Source organism: Corvus hawaiiensis, chromosome 18 (assembly GCF_020740725.1).
Source record: "Corvus hawaiiensis isolate bCorHaw1 chromosome 18, bCorHaw1.pri.cur, whole genome shotgun sequence".
Taxonomy (NCBI): Eukaryota; Metazoa; Chordata; class Aves; order Passeriformes; family Corvidae; genus Corvus; species Corvus hawaiiensis.
Window position 1 is genome coordinate 3,348,700 of NC_063230.1, and position 19,750 is coordinate 3,368,449.

At 50.6% G+C, this 19,750-nt stretch overlaps 1 protein-coding gene across 8 annotated transcripts in view; it reads right to left on the minus strand.

Annotated features, from left to right (window-relative positions):
• The window catches only part of AIFM3 (apoptosis inducing factor mitochondria associated 3), a 66,721-nt gene extending 47,593 nt beyond the window's left edge, over window positions 1-19,128 (minus strand). For 4 of the 8 annotated variants that reach the window (XR_007207488.1, XM_048323288.1, XM_048323289.1 and 1 more), the window contains exons 1-3: window positions 19,077-19,123; window positions 9,004-9,202; window positions 1,428-1,641 (exon numbers count right to left, since the gene is read on the minus strand). Coding sequence is in view for 7 of the 8 variants with exons in the window: in XM_048323288.1 (XP_048179245.1) it covers window positions 1,428-1,641; window positions 9,004-9,034 (245 nt within the window). In the remaining variant the exon portion in view is untranslated. Of the gene's footprint in view, window positions 1-1,427; window positions 1,642-9,003; window positions 9,203-17,544; window positions 17,646-19,076 lie in introns of those variants that run through there. The other 4 variants (XM_048323291.1, XM_048323286.1, XM_048323292.1 and 1 more) reach the window with 4 other exon arrangements.
• Window positions 19,129-19,750: the final 622 nt, after the last annotated feature.

The following is a 19,750-nucleotide window of genomic DNA, read 5'->3' on the forward strand; positions in this document are numbered from 1 at the left end:
TGGTTTAGGAATGGAATTCCCCATTTTAGCGCCCCCACTAAAACCATGCTGCTGCTCACTCTCCCTCCCCACCCCACCTGTGGGTGGCTGGAGGAGAACTGGAGGCACAAAAGGCAAAGATCACAGGCTGAGATAACAATTTACTGGAAACAGCAATGAGATAAGAAAACCAACAGTAACAGCAACAATATTAATAACACAAGTGTACAAAAGAGAGAGCGAGTCACACGCCAAAATGCTCACCCAGAGCTCAGAGCTCACCACCCCACTCCCTGTGGCTCGGAACCAGCATTACCCCACTGTACTGTGCCCCTCATTCTGTCCCCCACAGCTACTCAACCAGAGGGAACCACTTCTCCCCACAAGAGACTCCCTTCCCCCACCCGTGGCAATGAGATGAGGTTGTACAGAACAACCTCCTGGTTCTGGCCATGCACCTCCTGGCTACTGCAAAAATTAACCCTGTCCTGGTTGGAACCAGGATATAAGCCAAGCAACCTCAACTGCTCCACATCATGTGAAGATTTAATCCAACAGAGTCCAGCGCATCCCTTTGTAGAATGGTCTAATACATAAATTCCCATTGCAATGAAAAAAACCCAGTTTATTCCTGGATGAACTTACCTAATAAAATTAATTTATGGCCCATGAAGCCCCTTAAGTTTAGCACAAAGTAGCCCATACCACACGGATTGTTCTTGGATACTATCACAGGTAATATTTCAATTTAAAGGAAACAGCTGCCAGACTCCTGTTCTGTCCCACATACCTTACATTGCTCCCTCACTGGAACAAAAGCTATTCCAAACTATTTTCTTTTACATAGAGATGGAGCCCGCCCAAAATGTCAATGGAACCTGTACTTCTACCCCAGAAAAGAGGCACCGGCCTCTAAAGCACATTGACTGGGACAGGCACTCTTTAGACTTCAGAAAATTAAATCAGGGCACTGAATATGCCCAGCTGAAGTGTGTTCTCATTTGCAAAAGATCTGAAAAGCTGCATCCTTAGTGAAAGAGCAAACTGGTGAGCTCAGCTGGAAGAGTCAGGCGCTGCAGACAGGATGGAGCACGACCTGCCTCATCAACTCCGCCCATGCAGTTCTCCTGCTGTTTTGTAAAACCACTAAGGCTATAAATTTATAAGAAAATGTCTAGGTTGGTTAATGCAAGTTGAGTGGAGCCTCCTGAGAAATTCTGTTACAGAACATCACCTCTTTCTGAGACAAGTCCCAGTGTAGATCATGCAGGGAACAGCAGACCTTCTGGTAAAAAAGAGTTGTCACTTGTCCATGATGTAATTTTTTAAGATAAAAAAAAGTTTACTAAGTTAAATGATCATCTCCAACAACTCTAAATAACAAGACGGCATTCAGATTGGGTTAAAAGGTCTCTCAAGTTTTATCTGCAAAAAGTTTGGGCACTTACTGTCCATTTTCCAGGTCCTTCACGTGGCACACAGATGCTTCTACCACGTCCTTTGGGTTGTGGTAGGGGTTGCTGGCAATTGGATGCTCCTCAAGATGGTAGTGCCGGGCAGTCCCATTGACTTTGTAGATCAGAGGGCTGGCTTTCCCGTTGGGTGACATCTCCTCCTTGCTTCTCTCCTTCTCAGGTATCACAACTTCAATTTTGACTTCAACTGCAGGAATGAACCAAAATCTTTGTTAAAATGAAGCCAGAGGTTTTGCTGCTGTTCACTGTTCTATCTCTCCTTCCTTCCCTGAACTTGGAAACAGACATCAAAACAGATATTTTTTGTTGGCTTGACTTGGAAGTTAAAACATTTAACATCAAGCTTGGCTTGATTGCCTGAGTCCATTATTCCTCTGTTTTTTCTGTATCAGGCACTTTGCATTCATAAAGTACATATTGTTGAAAGTGGACATGAGTCATTGGTGCAAAACAACCTCACAGCTACAGTTCTTGTCCTGCTTAGCGGAAAACAGCTTCAGGCAGCTCCATATGAGACATGTCAAGGTCTCTGGGGCTCAGACAGACTTCAAAAACCCCTTTAATTGTTTGTAGGTAATGTTAACTGAAAGAGAAAGCCAACACTGCATGGTGCATAAAGCTGCTTCATTAGATGGAAACCAATTAATAAGGAACTAGAAACATCCAAAATTATTTCCACATGAAGTTTTGAGTGTAGAGTGATTCTTCAACAATAGGTTGAAGAGAGAAGCAAGGATGGTCCGTTTTTCTCATGTGTACACCAGTGAACAGGTCTGACAATAAATCATCCCTGTCGTGGGGACCAGAGGACCGAGGGACACATGGGAGCAGGGCCAGTGGGGAGCAGAGGCGTTCTCCTCAGCCACCCGGCTGAGGACATGCAGAAGTTACTGTGAGGGTGGGGAGGCCCTGGCACAGGCTGCCCAGAGAAGCTGTGTCTGCCCCATCCCTGGAAGTGTCCAAGGCCAGGTTAGGCAGGGCTTGGAACAACCTGGGATAGTGGAAGGTGTCCCTGCCCACAGCAGGGGGTGGAACTGGATGAGCTTTAAGGCCTTCTCCAACCCAAATAATTCTGTCATTCTATGTTCATCCGAGCACCCTGAAGGGCAGCGCTCACCCACCCTCCCCACGGACCCACCCAGCTGCATCCCCACCCTCCACTCTATGGCCCAGGCTGGGCAAGCTGGGCACAGCAGCATCAGAAGCCACTGATGAGCTCTCACATCACAAAGTGGAACACATCACTTTATCTCCTAGGGACTTAATAAAGTTAGAGCCATTAATATTAATAATAAACGCCAGGGAGTTATATAGAGAGCCAGGGAAAAATGCCAGAGACTGGTGAAGTGTCTTGAGTACATGGGAAATCATTGAGCTTTCCCCATCATGAACAGGAAAATCTGTGCAGAAGATAAAAGTTAAAGTTCACAAACTAAGCAGATTAAGGAAAGGCAGAGGAAGGGTAAAAACAAGCCCTTCAGCGAGGCTTGTGAGTGACAAGGATGCTGAGTCTTCCCAGCCTCATCTATTGTCCCACACCTTTTATTGCAAGAATATTGAGAGAACGATGGAAGAATAAGTCAGGGAGAAGGTCATTCATTTTGGAAAGGAGAAAAGCAAGTGGCCATGGCCACCCAGGCCCTGGAGGCAGGCATCTGTCTCAGAAGTCCTGAAAGTTTCTGCTGTTAGTGCCAGCTCAGCAAGGCAAGGGATGTGTGGCTTTTTGCCAAAGTGCCAAATCCCTGTGCTCACCCGGGCAGGATTCACCAGGGGCAGTGACAGACAGATCCAGGAAAGTGATTTTCTGTGCATGCACACTGAACCAACAGAAAACATCACCTTCTGCTGTGCTCTAGCAGCTGTAGGAGTTAAGGCAAATGAACAGGGCCAGCACCATGCATTAAAAAAACCCACATTGCTATGAGCAAATCTGTTCCTAGATCTGTAGAGAAGCATCCCAGCTGCTGCAGGCACCCAGTGAAGAAGCTGCTCTCCATCAGCACTACTTTCCTAGGGCATTGGGAGAAACAGACATGGATTTTTCAGGACAGAGTTAGGAAATATAATGAATACACATTTATGCCACTCCCACTAAAATACTTTTGGCCCAAGAAACAGGAGGCTGATGTCATATGATTTCACAGCCAATCTGCAGAATATGTGGCTGTGCATCCTTGCAGCCAGACTGCAGAACCAGACCATGTTGCAGGATAAGACAAAGGTTGGGCAAAGCCAGTGGCTCTGAGCCCTAATGGTGAGGGGGATATGGACATCAGTGAATTCACCCTGAAGGGAACAGCTCCCATCTCTCACTTGGCTGATGCCCCAGGACTTTGTTTTCCAGAGCACATTTGGGTCAGGTGAGCACATGGAGTGCACACTGATTCACGGGCATATGAACCTGCAGGGATGAAGAGGGAGATGTAACTCTGAGCTTTTCCCTTCTTCCTCAGTCAGAAAAACATATGCAGGAAGCAGCAGGTCTCTGGCACTCAGCCATCCCCACTCAACACCCACCAACACTGCTGGACAAATGTCCAGAGGAAAAGAAAAAGAGTTATAAAATCTTCCCCCTTCTATTTCAGGCCCCATATTTCACCACTTGCCTCTGTGGGGGGCATATCCCGCCTGCCTCTCAGCAAGCCTTTTTACCCCCATCTCCTCCTCCTTCTCATGCCTCTCAGCCCCACATGGGGTGTCCCTCTGGCCAGAAACCTGCATTCCCGAGGGATGATCCCTCCAGGAATCCAGGGCTAAGTAGCACCTGAGCTGATCCAGCAAACTGGTTCAGTTGCCATCAGGGAAAATCATATTTAAATGAAATATTTATAAACCCAAGTTTAATTCTGAGATCCGATTGGTTACAAAGGGGCTGGGGCCAGCGTGTTCCAGCTCTTTGACAGTCATATCCTATAACTGCTGGAAGAGGGTCTGGGCCTTAAAGCAAACTGTTTGGAAAGTTTTAGGCATGTGACTACAAATCTAGACAACCTCTCAGGAATATAGGTAGAGACATGGATATAAATATGGATATTGATATATAAATATGGGTATAAAGGTATAGGTATAGATGATATAGATAAAAACATAAATAGAGAGGTACATGTGCATAGGTATAGATGAGAGAAAGAAACAGAGATGTGCCTGTTTGTCCTGTGCCACCAACATCCCTTATACACGTGTGTGTATGTGTTTGTGTGAGTTCATGCACATATTTAAGATATCTCTATAGATACACACATACATAAATGAAGAACCAGAAGGCCAGAGCTGGAAATATTTTATAACAATATAGAAAAAAAGCAGAGGAACCAGCTGAGCATTAACAAGTGCTCATATCACACATCCACGTACACCTCAGCACTGCAAGCTCTCACGACCCAAAAATCCTGAGTCAGCTCCTCAAAGTCACAGAATCATTTAAAATACAGACTCTTGACAAGACTATAAATTTTGACACAATTTTTTTTCTCCCAGGTTTTCAGCCTTTAGGTCAAGCACTGCTGGGATCCTTCACATGCACTCAGGAACCATGTCCCAACCCCATTCATCACACTTGGCTCAGGTGTTGTTTTCCTATTGTGGTCATGATGTTCTTGTGCTTTGCCTTGATGTCATTCACATAAGCAGTCAGTCCTTAATATCCCATTACATCTCCTGTAAATTTATTCCTTCTCCATCACTATTTACAGCCTTGTGGAACAAGTTAAAGCCTCTGCTTGCTCTTGGAGAGGTACTTGAGACATGAGGCTGGAACTGTTGACATAAATCCCAGAGCAGGGTTCTGGCAGGTGACTGGGCTGCAGTGCAGGGTCACAGGCATTATTTTTAAAAAATTAAGGCAATTAGATGCCCCAAGACTTCTTTATCACAGGATTGGTTCCCAGTATGGCTCAGAGCTCTTCTGGAGGCTAAATTTAAATTGTGGATATTGGGCCATTGTATCTCCAGGTCCCAGATAAAATAATAGAAACCAAGAAAATACTGAGTTAATATGGGAAGAGAGAATTGACATGAGCCAAGGGCTGACTTGAGCCAAAAGAAGTCTGGATAAGATGAAGATGCCTGGCCATAGGGGATGGAGGAGCTGAGCTGGCAAGGGGAGAGCAGTGTGTCTGCCTTCCCCAGCCCCAAAACCCTGCGATGCCTCAGGGTGTGCCGCTTCGGGGCTGCAGGCACAGGGCAGAGGAGCACTGAGGACAGGTAACAGTCTGGTGCAGGCTGTATGGTGCCAACAGCTTTGGGAGCAGTGGGAACCAGAAATGCATCAAGGGATGATGCTGAGGGGACCAGCAGGCACAGCCAGAAATCTCAGTTTACCCCAGCAGAGTTTATTTTCCCAAAGCCAGCACAGAGTAAATCCACCACCGTGGGACATGTTTGGGGTTCACTGTGCCCTGCCAGAACTGCACTCTCCACGTATTCCCTGGGCTCGCCCACTGTGCCTCAACTACAAGCCCCAATGATAGTAACATCAGGTGGTCTCAAAGAGACTCCAAACCATTTCTGCGGACCACTTCTCCCCTCCTTCCAAGGCCAGGCTGGACGGGGCTTGGAGCAACCTGGTCTAGTGGAAGGCGTCCCTGCCCATGGCAGGGGGTTGAAACTACTTGGTCTTTACAGTCCCTTCCAGCCCAAACTGTTCTGTGATTCTATCATTCTATTAAAAATGACAGAGCCAATGACAAAACCACCATGTCAAACGTGCCTGGCTCTGCTCTCCCTCTCCAGATGCTCTGTCAGCAAATGCTACAGCCCAAAACCAGGAGGAAGGACCCCAAGGCTGGGGACAAGCTCAGAGCCAAGCTCAGGTCACACAGCCAACGGCACCCCCTCCAGCACCCTCCAGCATGCAGCATCCCTGGGAAGGGAGCACAGTCCCTGCTAAATGCATCCTCTGTGCAAGGGCAAAGCCCATGCCCAGACACCCCATGCACTGGGAAACTACTGCTCTGCCCCACCATCAAACACTGAGCCCAGCAGAACAAGAAGAATCACAATTATAGGTTTTGAAGCCACTCTCCCATACTCGGTGCAGAGACAGAGTTACCACAGCTCAGACAGAGCGGGCACACGATGGTTCCTGTCACCCAGTATCCTGACCTGGCTTCACTGCGGGAGTGGGTGCTGGGATACCACACAGGCTGCCAGCTGGCAGCTCATCCCCGATGCATCACACACCCAAGACAAACCCAAGGAGAAAATGATGCAGAGGTTGAGAACTGGGCCTTCAGAAGAGGATCCGGCATCACGGGACTGCAGCACTGGAGATAACAGCAGATTACTTCACTGTTTGAACATGAGCTCTCAATTAAACACTGAAATATCCAGTCGGGGATGGGTGCGGCAGCAGTAGCGAGACCTCAGGGCTTGCCAGCAGTACAGTCAGCACAGCTATTTAGGGATCCAGGACTCCACTCCCCAGAGCTCTTGTATCACTCATCTGCCCATCAAAAGGTGATATGTGTGCAGTGCCAAGGTTATCTTGAGGGTGTTCTGGGCAACTGAGGGTCTCTATTGGAATGAAGGCGATGGAGCAGCTAAGGACTTGTACATGTACATGTTCATGTACACCTTGAAAAAGTGTCTGAATCAATTCTGTTCACTTCAGGCTGCATCCAAAATATTCTCTTTATGTGGAAACAGCACGGATGGAGCAAATAGCTCTATTCTGTCCCTGCTTCTTATTTGGACAGGGAATAGGTGACTTCCTACAAATACTGAAGTCCAGTACTCAGCTCTAAGACTGTACAATTTCCATATGAAACCTCAGTGAAACCCTTTGCTTGAACAATCAGTATCCTCAAATGCCTCTGTTTACCTCCTTGCATTTGCAGGTTTTATAAGCCTGGGATGAAGCCCCACAGTCAGTGCTGAGCTACCCAGAGGCTGCAGAAGGCTTGTGTGAAGCCTTTGAAGACACTAATCCAAACCAGAGCTGAGAGAGGGAGGTGCACTGCAGGGTGGCATTTTCAGGCATTTGGCCCTGCTATGCAAATACAGCTCTTCACAAAAATCTGCACCTCAGGACAGATGCCTGCAGAGCACTGGTGTTCCAACACTGCTCCAAGATTGCACAGTTTTGCTGATGGGATACAAAATAAAGTGGAGCCGATAGCAGTGTTTGTCACAAGTTTAGTCAACAAAGGCATTTATTCCTGGATGTGTTTTTACTCTTCAAGCATTTCAAGGAAACATATAAATAGGGCTTTCACAGAGAAAACTTACAGGTCAAAGTGTCCAGTGCCATATTACCTTGGTGATGACTCATAACATAATCACAGTACAGGTCAAGGGCAGAAAACCGCCTTTATTTTCTCACTGTGCCTTGCATAAAGGCCAGGATCTCACTCCATGGATGTTCAGTGAGTCACAACTTCTTTAGCCCTTCTGACCTGTTGAGTCCTTCAGCCCAAAATCCCTCCTGCCTCAGGCAGTGAAGACAAATTGCCAAGAAAAGGTCCCCAAAAGACATCTTTCAACCCACAAAGGCTACACAGGGATGCTGACTAGTCTGATAGATCAGCACCATTACCTGATTCCACTTGCCCTGGGGCACAAGCAAGTAACAAGGACAAGGTCATCCTAAGCTCCCCCTGAGGTGGCCAAAACAAGCTGCAGGATGGAAGCTGGGGCCTCTCCTCCATGGCAGCTTTGGCAACACTGACAGGACCAGCCATCGCTCCCTGGGGTCCTGTGCTGGGGTCATGCAGGTGCTGCCAGGGGTGATGAGTGTGGGTGATCACGCAGTGCCTGCTCATGCCCAGCCTGCTCAGGACAAGGCTGAACCCTGACACTTCCACACCAGACCCCCATCAACCAGACAGTTTTCCTGGACAGGTGGCACCACAGTCCCTGCCCCTGCCCTTCCCACATACACCCAACCTTCCCCAAAACCATACAGAGCAGGGAGCCCATCCAGCCCAGCCACTGAAGGAATGTGTCAGCAAGGGGAGAATCCTTGATGGCCAGGTGTCTACAGCTGCTTTCCCCACCGAAAGCAGCACAGATGGACAAGCTTCACCAAGAAAATAAAATCCCAACAGCACAGCAGCCCCAGGACCTGGCCTGTGCCTTCCCAAGCCATTCCCTTCCCGCAGGGAAAAAAAATAAGGGCTGGCAAGTGAGTGACAAAGCTGTGGCAGAAGGAGGGTGCTGGAGCCCCACGTGTCTGTGCTGGGACAGCTGTCACCCAAACCTACACTGGGGCACGAGGCAGGCAACTCTGCTCCAGATCCGGCAGAAAGGTAGAAGCAGGAGGGTGGTGACGAACAAGGACATGGGACCCGGCAGAGCTGCGTCCCTCATGGTGCAGTCTGAGCTCCCCTCCCACTCCCCTCCCACCCCCCTACCACTCCCCTGGCACTGCTGCAACCCCCCACAGCTCCCTGCCTGGGAGTGAGAGCACTGAGGAATTTGGGGGGATTAAGAGCCCAGTAATCCTCCGTGCAGGAGCCAAGCATTAACATTCCCCCAGCCAGCGTCCACTGCTGACCTACTTCTCCCACGGGAACAGTGGGATGGGGGCCCGGCGTCGGAGGGCAGTCACCTGGTTTGGGCTTGGAGAAGCATCCTCCCATGGCGCCGGGCGGGACAGGTAGCGAGGGCGGGGGTGGGCAGGTCAGGGAGGGCACAGGCACATCCTCGCATGGTACGGGGCCAGCTCGCGTGTCCCGGCTCCGGCGTCGATCCCCACCTGCGTTGGGTAGAAAAGCTCCGTGAGAGCTGGTACGGCCGGAAGGCGGGAGCTGCAAGGAAGGGAAGCAAACCCGTGATAGCGCTGCCGCTTGTGCCCACAGCTGCCAGCAGCACTGCAGGCACACACTGTGGGCACCCCAGTGATCCGAGGGACACGGGGACAGCGTGCTGCTGGGGTCACCGTGGTGGGAGACAGTGCTAAATTCAGTTATGAAGTTTATAAATTCAATCATCAAAGTTAATTGGAAAAACCCTCATATCGTTTATGGCCAGATTTTAATATCTTCCCAAAGCCCTGCCTTTGGGAATTAAAGCTCTAAGCACACAGGTCACGGCCCAAATACAATGACTGAACCATAAATACATTTCAGTTGGGGTTTTTATGTTGTTATTAGAAGATGGAAAAAAAGAAGTCTGCTTTATTGCACAGTCCTGCAAGTTCCCCTATACCAGTTATGCTCATGCAGAAATGCCATTGGCTCAGGAACAATTAATTATTTAGAGAAAGGGTTTTAGATATCAGACCATTTTACCTCAACCTCCTGTTTTTACACTATTACATTTTTGTTTTTGTTTTTGTTTTTAAGTTTTTAAGGTCAGGTTGTGTTTCACTTATTAGCTTTGACTTGGGGTGCTCTCATATTTGGTACAGACTAAGAATTCAGATAAACTTTTCCAATTCTATTCCATGACTGAAAACAGCAAAAAGTCATCCAACACACTGGCAATAAAATCGTGTATTTCATCCATTTTACTCATTCCTACCTGAATTGAACTAATTTACTATGGTTTTGCCATATATCTTTCAAAAAGCCCTCTGATCTGGGCAGGAAGTTAAAAGCAATTTCCAAATGATATTTTGAGACAGGCAAAGTAGGCTTTTCTGTAGCTTAGAAAATGCCTCAAGATCTTTACAGTGAGAAGAAATTAGAGACGTTCCAGGAAAGGGATAGCAAGCACCTTCTCTCCTTGGCTTAAAATATCAACTCAAAATACCAGGATATATCCCTCTGTTTTCAGCTATATCCCTCCAAAATACACCTTCAAACTCCCCTTCCATGCATAGCATCACCTCTGCCATGCCCCAGCTGTGTTGCAGAAGCAAAGCCTGGATCACACTGAATAAGCAATCCAAGCTATAGAGGAACACAAGCCCGGTGCCTTGACCATGGTGCAAAGCAGGCATGTGCTATTTGATACTCTGCAAAGAGGGATTATTAAATGCAGAGAGCAGAGCCAAGAGCTTTTTTTCCAAGAGCATCCCATGAAAGTAGCATGACAGTGTTTATGCAAGAGCAAATGCAAAAAAAAAAAAAAAAAAAAAGCCATGTAAGAAGGTGTATAAATGCAGAGGAAGATTTGGGAGCAGTGGGGAAAAATGGAGTGGGGACGTCACATGCAGTAGCTGCTGTAGGGCCCTTTGCCAGAACCACCAGAGAGAAAAGGAAAATGGCTTTGTACCAGGCAAACTGAGTCTTGAATCACTGATGTATCTGTGATACAGGACAAAAATTTAGTGCATATAATAAAATACTGTCACTGGTGCCTCAGGAGCAAACCAAGTCCCCACTAACTCAGATCAGCTCCTTGCAGTGGATTACCTGCAGCAGAAGTGGACAGACATTGTGGAGGCAAGACAGGATCATGCTCCAGGCAAGCAGTGCTCTGCCACCATCACAGCATTCCCTTGGGATGCTGCACATATGGGGGAGCACAGCAGGGACCCCTGGACAGGTGGTGGGTTGGATGGCAGAAGGGTGGCTCCCAAGTATGCCTCACCAGAGAATCACTCCAACTTCTCCAACCCTCCCAGAGATACTGATGTGGGACTGGTTTCTAGCTGGTCTGGCTGGTTTTAACAAGGCCTTGGGGGGATGTCAGAGTTCCTGAATGTCAGAACGTCAGCCATTCATCTGAGATACCTTTGCTTGGTTTGGACCTTAAAGATGGCAATCTGCAGCCATCCCCTCAAGCCCACTTCACATCTCCTAATTTCTCCACTGATGGTCCCTCCAGCCTTTCCAAGGCACTGAGACATCTGCACCTCCCAAAGCAGGTCAGAGGGAAGTGTTTGCTATCAGAGGTGTCCCTTCTCCACTCCTAGAGTTCACCAGGCAAAACGAAAATGGTTCTTGGTAAGACTTCAGCTGATGCCATCAGAGGAGAAGCCATCTGGCTGCTCCCAGCCTCAGTCCCAGCAAGCACATGGAGATGCCTCAGAGTCACCTGAGACCCAGCTGGTTGCAGAAAGGCACCAGCCTGCCCTGCCAGACCCAACTCAGGGGACACAATAGAGCCATGTCACTGCTAGTGGCACCCATAGGTATCGATCCAGAGCTGGATCCTGCAGGATTCATGGCCAAAGCCATAAGCTTTAGGAGAAAGAAATAAGCTCTTATACAGCACAACGTAGCTGAACCCAGGATCACCTGTCAACCTTTCTAGGTCCTGAAGGGCAATGGCCTGACCTGAAAAAGGTGTCCATGCTCAGTAAACCACTTCATCATCTGTTCCCTGAACAAAACAACACTCTGTGGCACACAGCTGAACAGGAACACCTTCAGCATCTGCTCAGAGAGGGCAAGAAGGAATGGGCTACCAAAATACAAGGCAACTGCTGTGGTGCTGAGGAACATACTAGTCCCACCCCTAAAAACTCTAGTGTGAATGAGGAACTGGCCCTACACCAGGCTGTCTGCAGAACTCCATCATCCACAGAGAGCACTGCCCAAGCATACAACCAGGGACACCAGCCTGCTCTCAAACAGGAGAAACTGAGAAAATGATCCAACAGGAGAAACGTGGGAAACAGTCTAGTTCTACTGACCCTGGGCACTTCCACTGCACAGCAGCAAAAAATGTAAAATATGGCAATGTCAAGCTATAGTGCAGGTTAGGGATATCAGACCAGACAGCCCACCTGGCTCAGCCCAGTGTCCGCTGCCCTGACATGGCCACAAGCAGGCAGGAACAGGGCAGGAAGACAGGGACACTCCAGCCCACTCTTCCTGCTGGGCTCAGAGCAGGATCCAGAGCCTGCACTGCTTCTGAGCAGTGCAATGCTGGCAGAGCTATTATTAGCACTGTGCTTCTGCTCTCTGCAGTGCCCCAGGCTCCTGTTTTAATCAAGTGCTCTGCTGTGACTCCAAAATCCTTTCCAAGAACTAATGTGGCAACTATGTAACTATAAAAGTGTATTAGTACACTGTAGGTATAAATAATGTTTTCCCCCTGAGCATCAGTTTTGTTTATTGCCCCAGTATCATCTCCTCACCTGGCACCCAGGTCCCTCCCATCCAGCTGCGGCATCTGTCAGCATCTGTCCTGTTGCTGTAAATAATCCTGCATTGCCTGCCTGGAAATCTGGCACGGATATGAGAACCAAGCCATGCCCTGTGACATGGACATCTCCCCCAGATGTCAGTTTGCAGGCCCAGCTAGCTCCAGCTGGAGACCTCTGTGGAGCACTGAGCACAGACACACTTGTGCCACTGTTGATGGAGTCCCCTCAGCCGTGATTCATCTGCTATGTGAGGGGGCTCTGGTGCACATGGACACCAGCTGCCCCTGTGGCCTTTCCAGGCTCCTCCAGACCCCCTCACTGAGCTTCTGGCTGCACACTCACCTTTTTGTGGACATCACCCTGACCCCCATTGCCCTGATCACACCAGCCCTGGGTGCCACCAGAGGAAGAAGAGGCAAGAGGACTGCTTCTCATTCCCTTCCCACTTGCCCAGCACAAGTCCCCACACCCTGGACAGATTAGAGGGGGGTTTCTCCACCTCTCAAGGCAGCTCTGTCCCCTCCCCATCCCATTGAACCACTCCTCTCAAGCCCTGGACCCAAATTTCCTCTTCTCAGTGATGTGGGAGCTCCCAGTGTCATCAAGAAGACAACTGATATGATCTCCTGGCACCAGGGGCTCATAGGTGTGAGGCCAGAGAAGGCAGGGACTCGTTGCCAGCTCACCACATGCTCCCAGAGAAGGGACCCTGCCCTGGGGCTGAAGCATGGAGGAGACAAAGATGCCAGAGCAGCTGCCAGCTCTTGAGGATCCTGGATGTGGCTACCAGAATAAGAAACATCTCTATCTCTGGGTCTTACAATCCCAGATCCTCCAGGCTTTGCACAGCCCTGGTCCTCTCAGAGCTGCATCTCCTCTGCTGCCCTGTCCTCCTCTTGGGACAGACCCAAGCCAGCCCTAGGTCAGCTGGGGACACAGTTCAGGTTCCCAAGGCTCAGGAACACGACCATCATTCCAAGGAATCCAGACAACAATGGATGCTCCCATCCTGCCACCATCAGCATCCAACCTCCATTCTCTCAGGGAGATCAGGATCATGTGCTCAGCCAGCCTTTCTCCTCTCTTGATTTCCAGGCGCTACTACTTGGACGGGCTCCCTCCCACAGCTGGAAACGCCTGAATGATCTCTGCCATGAGTCCAGCAAACCAGACTCCAAGGACTTCTGTCTTCTCCACACAGGTGAGCTCTCTGCTTCCTTTTCAGTGCTCTGCATCAGGATCTGGAGGAAAGCTGGGCAGCAACCTGGCAGAGCACCTAGAAGACCTTTGAGGAAATTTTTGAAGAACCAGTGGAATTCAGTGAACAAGTGGGACATCTGGGACCTGCTCTGTTCCCAATGACATTACTTCTGTCTCTTCATTGACATCACCAGTCTGAAGGAGAAGGGCTATGGGTCCATGGAAAGCCAAGGTCCACACAAGTGAGGATGAGGAAGGTCTCTTCTCGAACACACACCAGGATCTCAAAGCAGAGGTAAGCAAGAGATACCTCCCAAAGACATTCTGTCAGGATGAGGAGGAGAGCTTCCCCAAGGTCAAGGGAGAACTCCGCAGTATTGGAGAACTAATGAAAACCACAATGGAGAGGCAGGTAGTGTGGGCCCTGGGGTGGCTGTTTCCCAAAGACAGTGGGATCAAAGGGCCAACCAAAGAGACATGACACCCCTCAGCAGCTTTTAATGCAGGGAGCATGGACCCAACACTATTCATGACAGGACCCACTAACATCTGGGGGTACTCAAGGGTACCAGACCTTTTCAGATGGGTACCAGTGGGAAAGATTCAGTGGTCTACAAAGAACAAGAAAATCCATTCCTGGTATCTGGAGATCATCTCAGACCTCCCCACCCACACCACATTTGCCAGATGCAGCACCTATTAAAAATGGGAACAAGAGATGTTGAAAGATTTCACTTCCTCAACACTTTGGAGCATTGATGGTCTCCTGGTAGGACTGGAAATTTTTGCTCCCAGGATACTCCACTTCTGGAGTATTTTTGCCATGCTAAGAACCCCTGAGGTGCCTCCAGTAGAGGAAGGAAAGGGGAAGGCAGCTGTGCAGCAGCCATGGCAGCCCCAGGGGTCGGGCACAGGCGTTGCTCACATGCTCAGGGAACAGCTCATTGCCAGTTTGGGGTCAGGAAGGGTCTCCCATGGAGATTGGCACAAGTGCCAGGGGGCTTTTGCCTTCCTCTACAGCTCTGAGCATCTCCCCTTGCCAGGTTCCTTGGGGCTCTTTCTGGCCAGGGACTCCCTGCTGTGGCAGGGGCAGGAGTCCAGCTGTGTCTGTGATCTCTCCACCTCTCTTCCCCTGGCAGCTTTGTTTTTCTAGCTTTCAGTCACTTGTAGCATAGGTCTTCTAAGGCAATGTCCAACAGCTCCACACTCAACAGGAGCTGCTGGTTTTTAACTGCCCCTGTGTACAATAAAATTTTCTTTTTATTGAATCTGAGTTCTGTTGTCTGCAAACATTTGCCTATTTCTGCCCCAAGAACTTTTTCCTTCAGAAGCTTTACCAGTTCCTGAAGATAATTCTTGGACTCAGAACGATGTTACAGCCATTTGAAGAGCTCAGCACTTTCTTCTTGAGACATCCTTCATGGATGTCTCTAAAAGGTCCATGTCAAGTAATTTCTTTTCTGCTCTGTTTAAGGACTGAGCTCAACATGTGGAAAACTTTCTTGTCACCATCCATGCTTGCAGGGAAGGGCTGGCTCTGACTCCAGTCCCTGCTGTGGGAAAAAACAAGCCCTGATCCCAAACCATACCCTATCTACTACAGCGCTGCCAATTCTCCATACATGCAAAATATTTTCTTTAACACAAGGCCAGCGGGAGCCATGGAGCAGTCTCAGCAGCAGACCTGTTTTGGTCACACCCAATACGCAAAATGCAGCACAGACCCCACTACAGCCTCTCCAGCCCATCCCACAAAGCATAGTCTGTCCCATGGGGCAGCCCAAGCTCTGGTCCCTGGACACAAGGATTCTGGTCCACCTGGTCCTGAACATCACCAGGACCCAGAGCATTCTTTCCCACCTACATCCTCACCACGCACAATGGCACCCAGCAGTGGACCCCATCTCTCAGCCCCACCATCACTCTCTGTGGCTCTATCCCAGCCAGACACATACCCACCCTGACCCACCACACACCCTGCCACATCACCAGCCCCCACACACCAGACTCACAGTCATGGTGTGCTCTTACAAGGGCTGCCCATTTCTCTCACTTTTCTGAGGATCTGCTCTAGTTTGACTCCCACAGTGATTGTCAGAACTAAGCAGTGGGCCACCACCCTCACCAGGTTCCCCCACACCTGTGCCAATATTAGAAAGACTTTAGAGTGGTGACTCCGCATCCCCCTGTCCTTGATAAGTACACCCAGACTGTCTTTCTCCATCATACCCTCATGGTCAACTCTTGTTTCACTCTTACTGCCACCATGCACCATCTCATGCCCACTTCTCCTCTATCTCTGCTCAGTAGTGCAACTCCAGCCACCAGTGATGCTTTTCACCTCCAACTCCTCAGCCAGTTTCAGCTGCTTTGTGGGCAGAGGGCATTAATAAAAATATATAAGGTGGATCCCAAGAGTCCTGCAGTTCACCAAGCAGCATGCCTGCCTCTGCTCCAGTATCCTCCTGGCCCTAGTGATCCTGCCAGAGACCAGGCTTCAACCCAGAGGTGCACCAGCACTCTCCCACAGTACACCTCCTTCCCTCCCCAAAATCAGCCAGTCTCCACTGGTGTGGAGGAGTCCCATTCTGTCTCCACAAAGCCTGTGAGACCAGGAGCCAGCATAGACCCCACAGTGGACACACCATACTCCTCATGGTGCAGAGTGGTGGTGAAACAGTATTTGGGCTCCAGCTGTTGTCAGTGCCCCACAACCCACAGGCACCTTCCTGCCATCCTCACCACCCTGCAGAGATCAGTTCCCCCAAAAACCACAGCAGCCACTGGCACAAAGTCCTGCTCACACCCCAAGTTTCCTGCAGCTCCCCTCTCTGCCCACCCTGGGGTCCATCTTCCACCTGTTGCACCACCTTGGGTGCCGCAGCCCATGATCTCAATGAGGACCACCCCTGCTTAGGTTTTCCAGTTCCCAGCAAGTTCTGGCTCAGCAAAATCAAACTGCCCTGTCTCCAGGGCAAGCCAGACTCTGCTGCCAAAAAAAGCAGCCCTCTCCACTGGACACAGGACTCTGAACACAGCCCAGGCATGACTGGAGCACTGGGGAGCCCAAGGCTCTACCCCCACCCCATGGACCATGCTGTGTACTCTGTGTTATCAACACCACCCGAAGCAGCCCTGCTCTGACCCCGGGAAGGGGCACACGGCTCTCCTGCTAAGAGAAAAGGAGACAGTGGGGAGAGAATCAAGTCACACAGAAGAGAGTGTGACACGGGATGATGTTTTTACGGCAGGGAGAACTTGTATACTTAAAATAATATGAGGATGGAAACAGACGGTCTGCATCCTGAAGTTAACATTTTTGTCAGGAATCACACTACAACAGATGAAAAGAGAGTCCCACAACCCCTAGCTGTGGTTCCCAGACCAGACCAGCAGATCAACCTTCCAGAATGGGGTTCCCAACTGGGGGACCACCCCTGTGTTCATGTCACTGCTTCTTGTCCCTCCACCTCAAGGATGCTGCACACAGGACATGGTCACACAGTTTGTGCAGACATGCAATGCACTGCTGCCCACCCCCTGCCCATGGAGCAGATGAGCCAAAAGCAAGGGGGCTGGCACACAGGAACCCCATTTTGTCTCCCTGGCACCCCAACCTCCTCTTTACCTCTCTAGCTCTTCACCCCGTTCTTCCCCCTTGATAGCTCTCCAGCCAGCTTTCCCTTCCCTCCATCCAACCCTCCCACTCACACTTTCTTGCCATTTCCATACCCATCCCGATCCTGCTGCCTGGCTTCTGCTTCAGGATCCCCCAGCTGCTGACACACAGTGATTCTGACACCCTCAGAGCTGCACTGGACCCCTCCTTCCCCTCCTGTTCTGTCCTCCACCTTGCCTGCCCAGGAGCCCCCAGCCCCCTCAGTATAGCCCTCCCTGCCAAAGTCTTACCTCTTCAGCCACTTCCTGGTGGGGTCCAAGATTTGCTTTACACCCACCTGGAGAAAGCAGCGAGTTTGGCTTTGCCAGGTGATTTCTTTTCAAATGGTCCCAAGAAACAGAAGCAAAAGTCACGCTGCAAAACGGCGAGAGCAGCTCACGGCCCCAGCGGTGGGCTGCACGGCCCCGTCTCAGAGCAGGCAGGGAGGGATGCGGGCAGGGAGTGACGTGCCCTAGTGCACTTCACTTTGTCACCAGGAGTTTGTGTCAGCGGCAGCACAGAGAGCTACAAAATTGCTGTTTAATGTACCCCGCTCGCTCCCGAAGAAGTGCAGCGGGAACGCCATGTCAGAGCACAATCAGACAGGATTGTTTTCCTGGCTGCTGCTTCAGCAATTTACCGGCTCCAGGTTAAAGGGTCATTCGGCAGCATTGCCACTGCCACCCCTCCACACACCTCTGTGAGCTGGACTGAAAATCATTAATCATGGGATTTGGTTCAGATCATAAAAGATTTGCCAATAAAAATCATATATGTTGGAAATTCTCCCTGGATGCAGAGGTCTCAATGCAAAAATCAAATCATTTCACAACACATTTGCTTCACATTTGCCAAGCCCCTGCCGTGCTGTCACTGCTAGGTCCCCATTGCACAAAAGCAATCTGCGTTCCCCACGAGAGCTGGAGCAGGGCAAAAGAAATTTATCCCGGCAATGTTTTCCAAGACTAACAGCTACAGTACAACACCACAGTCCAGCTCCATCCATCACATTCAGAGGTTTCCTCTCAAAGGAGACCATGCAGTTCATAGAACCATAGAATGTCATGAGTTGGAAGGAACACACAAGGATCATGGAGTGGCTTGGATTGGAAGGGACCTTAAAGCTCATCTCTTTCCAGCCCCCTGCCATGGGCGGGGACACCTTGCACTATCCCAGGTTGCTCCAAGCCCTGTCCAGCCTGGCCTTGGATGCTTCCAGGGATGGAGCAGCCACAGCTTCTCTGGGCAACCTCTCCCATTGCCTCACCACCCTCACAGTGGAAAATTTCTTCCTAGTATCTAATCTTACCTACCTTTCTTCAGCTTAAAGACATTCATCCCTGTCGAGGTGAGATCATGGTCCACCGAAACAGGGACAAAAAAACTTGGAGAATACGCTGGGGGACATGACACAGGGACCTAAACATCGTCCAGGACAAACCCGGCTTTTCCCCGCGACCCACTTTTATGCCGCCTTGATTTCCTGGGCATTTGCTGCATCTCAGGAGAGATGCGGAGACACGCGGTGCTCTCGCACCGCCTGCCCCTGGCTCCGACCCCGGCCCCGCCGGCAGCTCCGGCTGCAGAGGAGCCCCCGGGCCCGCCGCGTGCCCCGGTACTCCCGATACCCCCGGTGCCCCCGCCCCTGGGGGCAGCGGCGGCCCCCACCGACCGCTCCCCCCGGCCGGAGGCGCGGTGCGGTCCTGGACAGCGGCCTTGCACTGGGAGCTTTCCTCCCTTCACATCCTCCCCGGGAAGGGTCCCCGCTGCCCCCCGCACTTACCTGGGCAGCAGCGGCGGTGCCGGCGCGGTGAGCGGAGCGCGGCCGGTCCCGGGGGGGGCGGGGCGTGGGACACGCCCCCGCCGCGAGTGCGGAGCGGGAGGTCCCCGCCGGCCCTGCCCGCTCCCAGTACACGCGTGGCGCGGGGTCCGCGCTGGCCCCGGGCATTCCGGGACAGTTGGTTCTGCTTGGCCCCACGGGGCTGCCGCTGCGGGGACTATTCCTGCCCGCTTGAAATACCCCGGCCCGGCCCTTCCCAGGTCACTCGCTTTACATTTTCCTTCTGGATTCACGTCTCTGCTCTCCCCTTGAAGACAAGGATCTGCGCCACCCTCCGCTTCCTCCCGCCTGGCACGTTTCTCCCCAGAAAACTCTTTCCCTCCCCATCATGCCATCTGGCAGTGTCAGCATCTCTGCACCTTTTCCTATCGCATGCCCCAAATCTGTTCTTTATTTTCAGTCGATGACTGTTGAGACCACCCTGGGTACAGAGGAAGGTTTTTTCTCCCCCGGATAGTTTATCTCAGGTCGCTGCTCTCTTACACTCCAAATATACAACCCCCTGAGGCTTTCCAGGCAGATGACTACTCCTAAATATTCAGCTTCAGTTCCCTGCTCCAAATAGAATGAGAGGCTTAACTGGGCTGATCATCTGCAGTTCTTACTGCTGTTAAAAA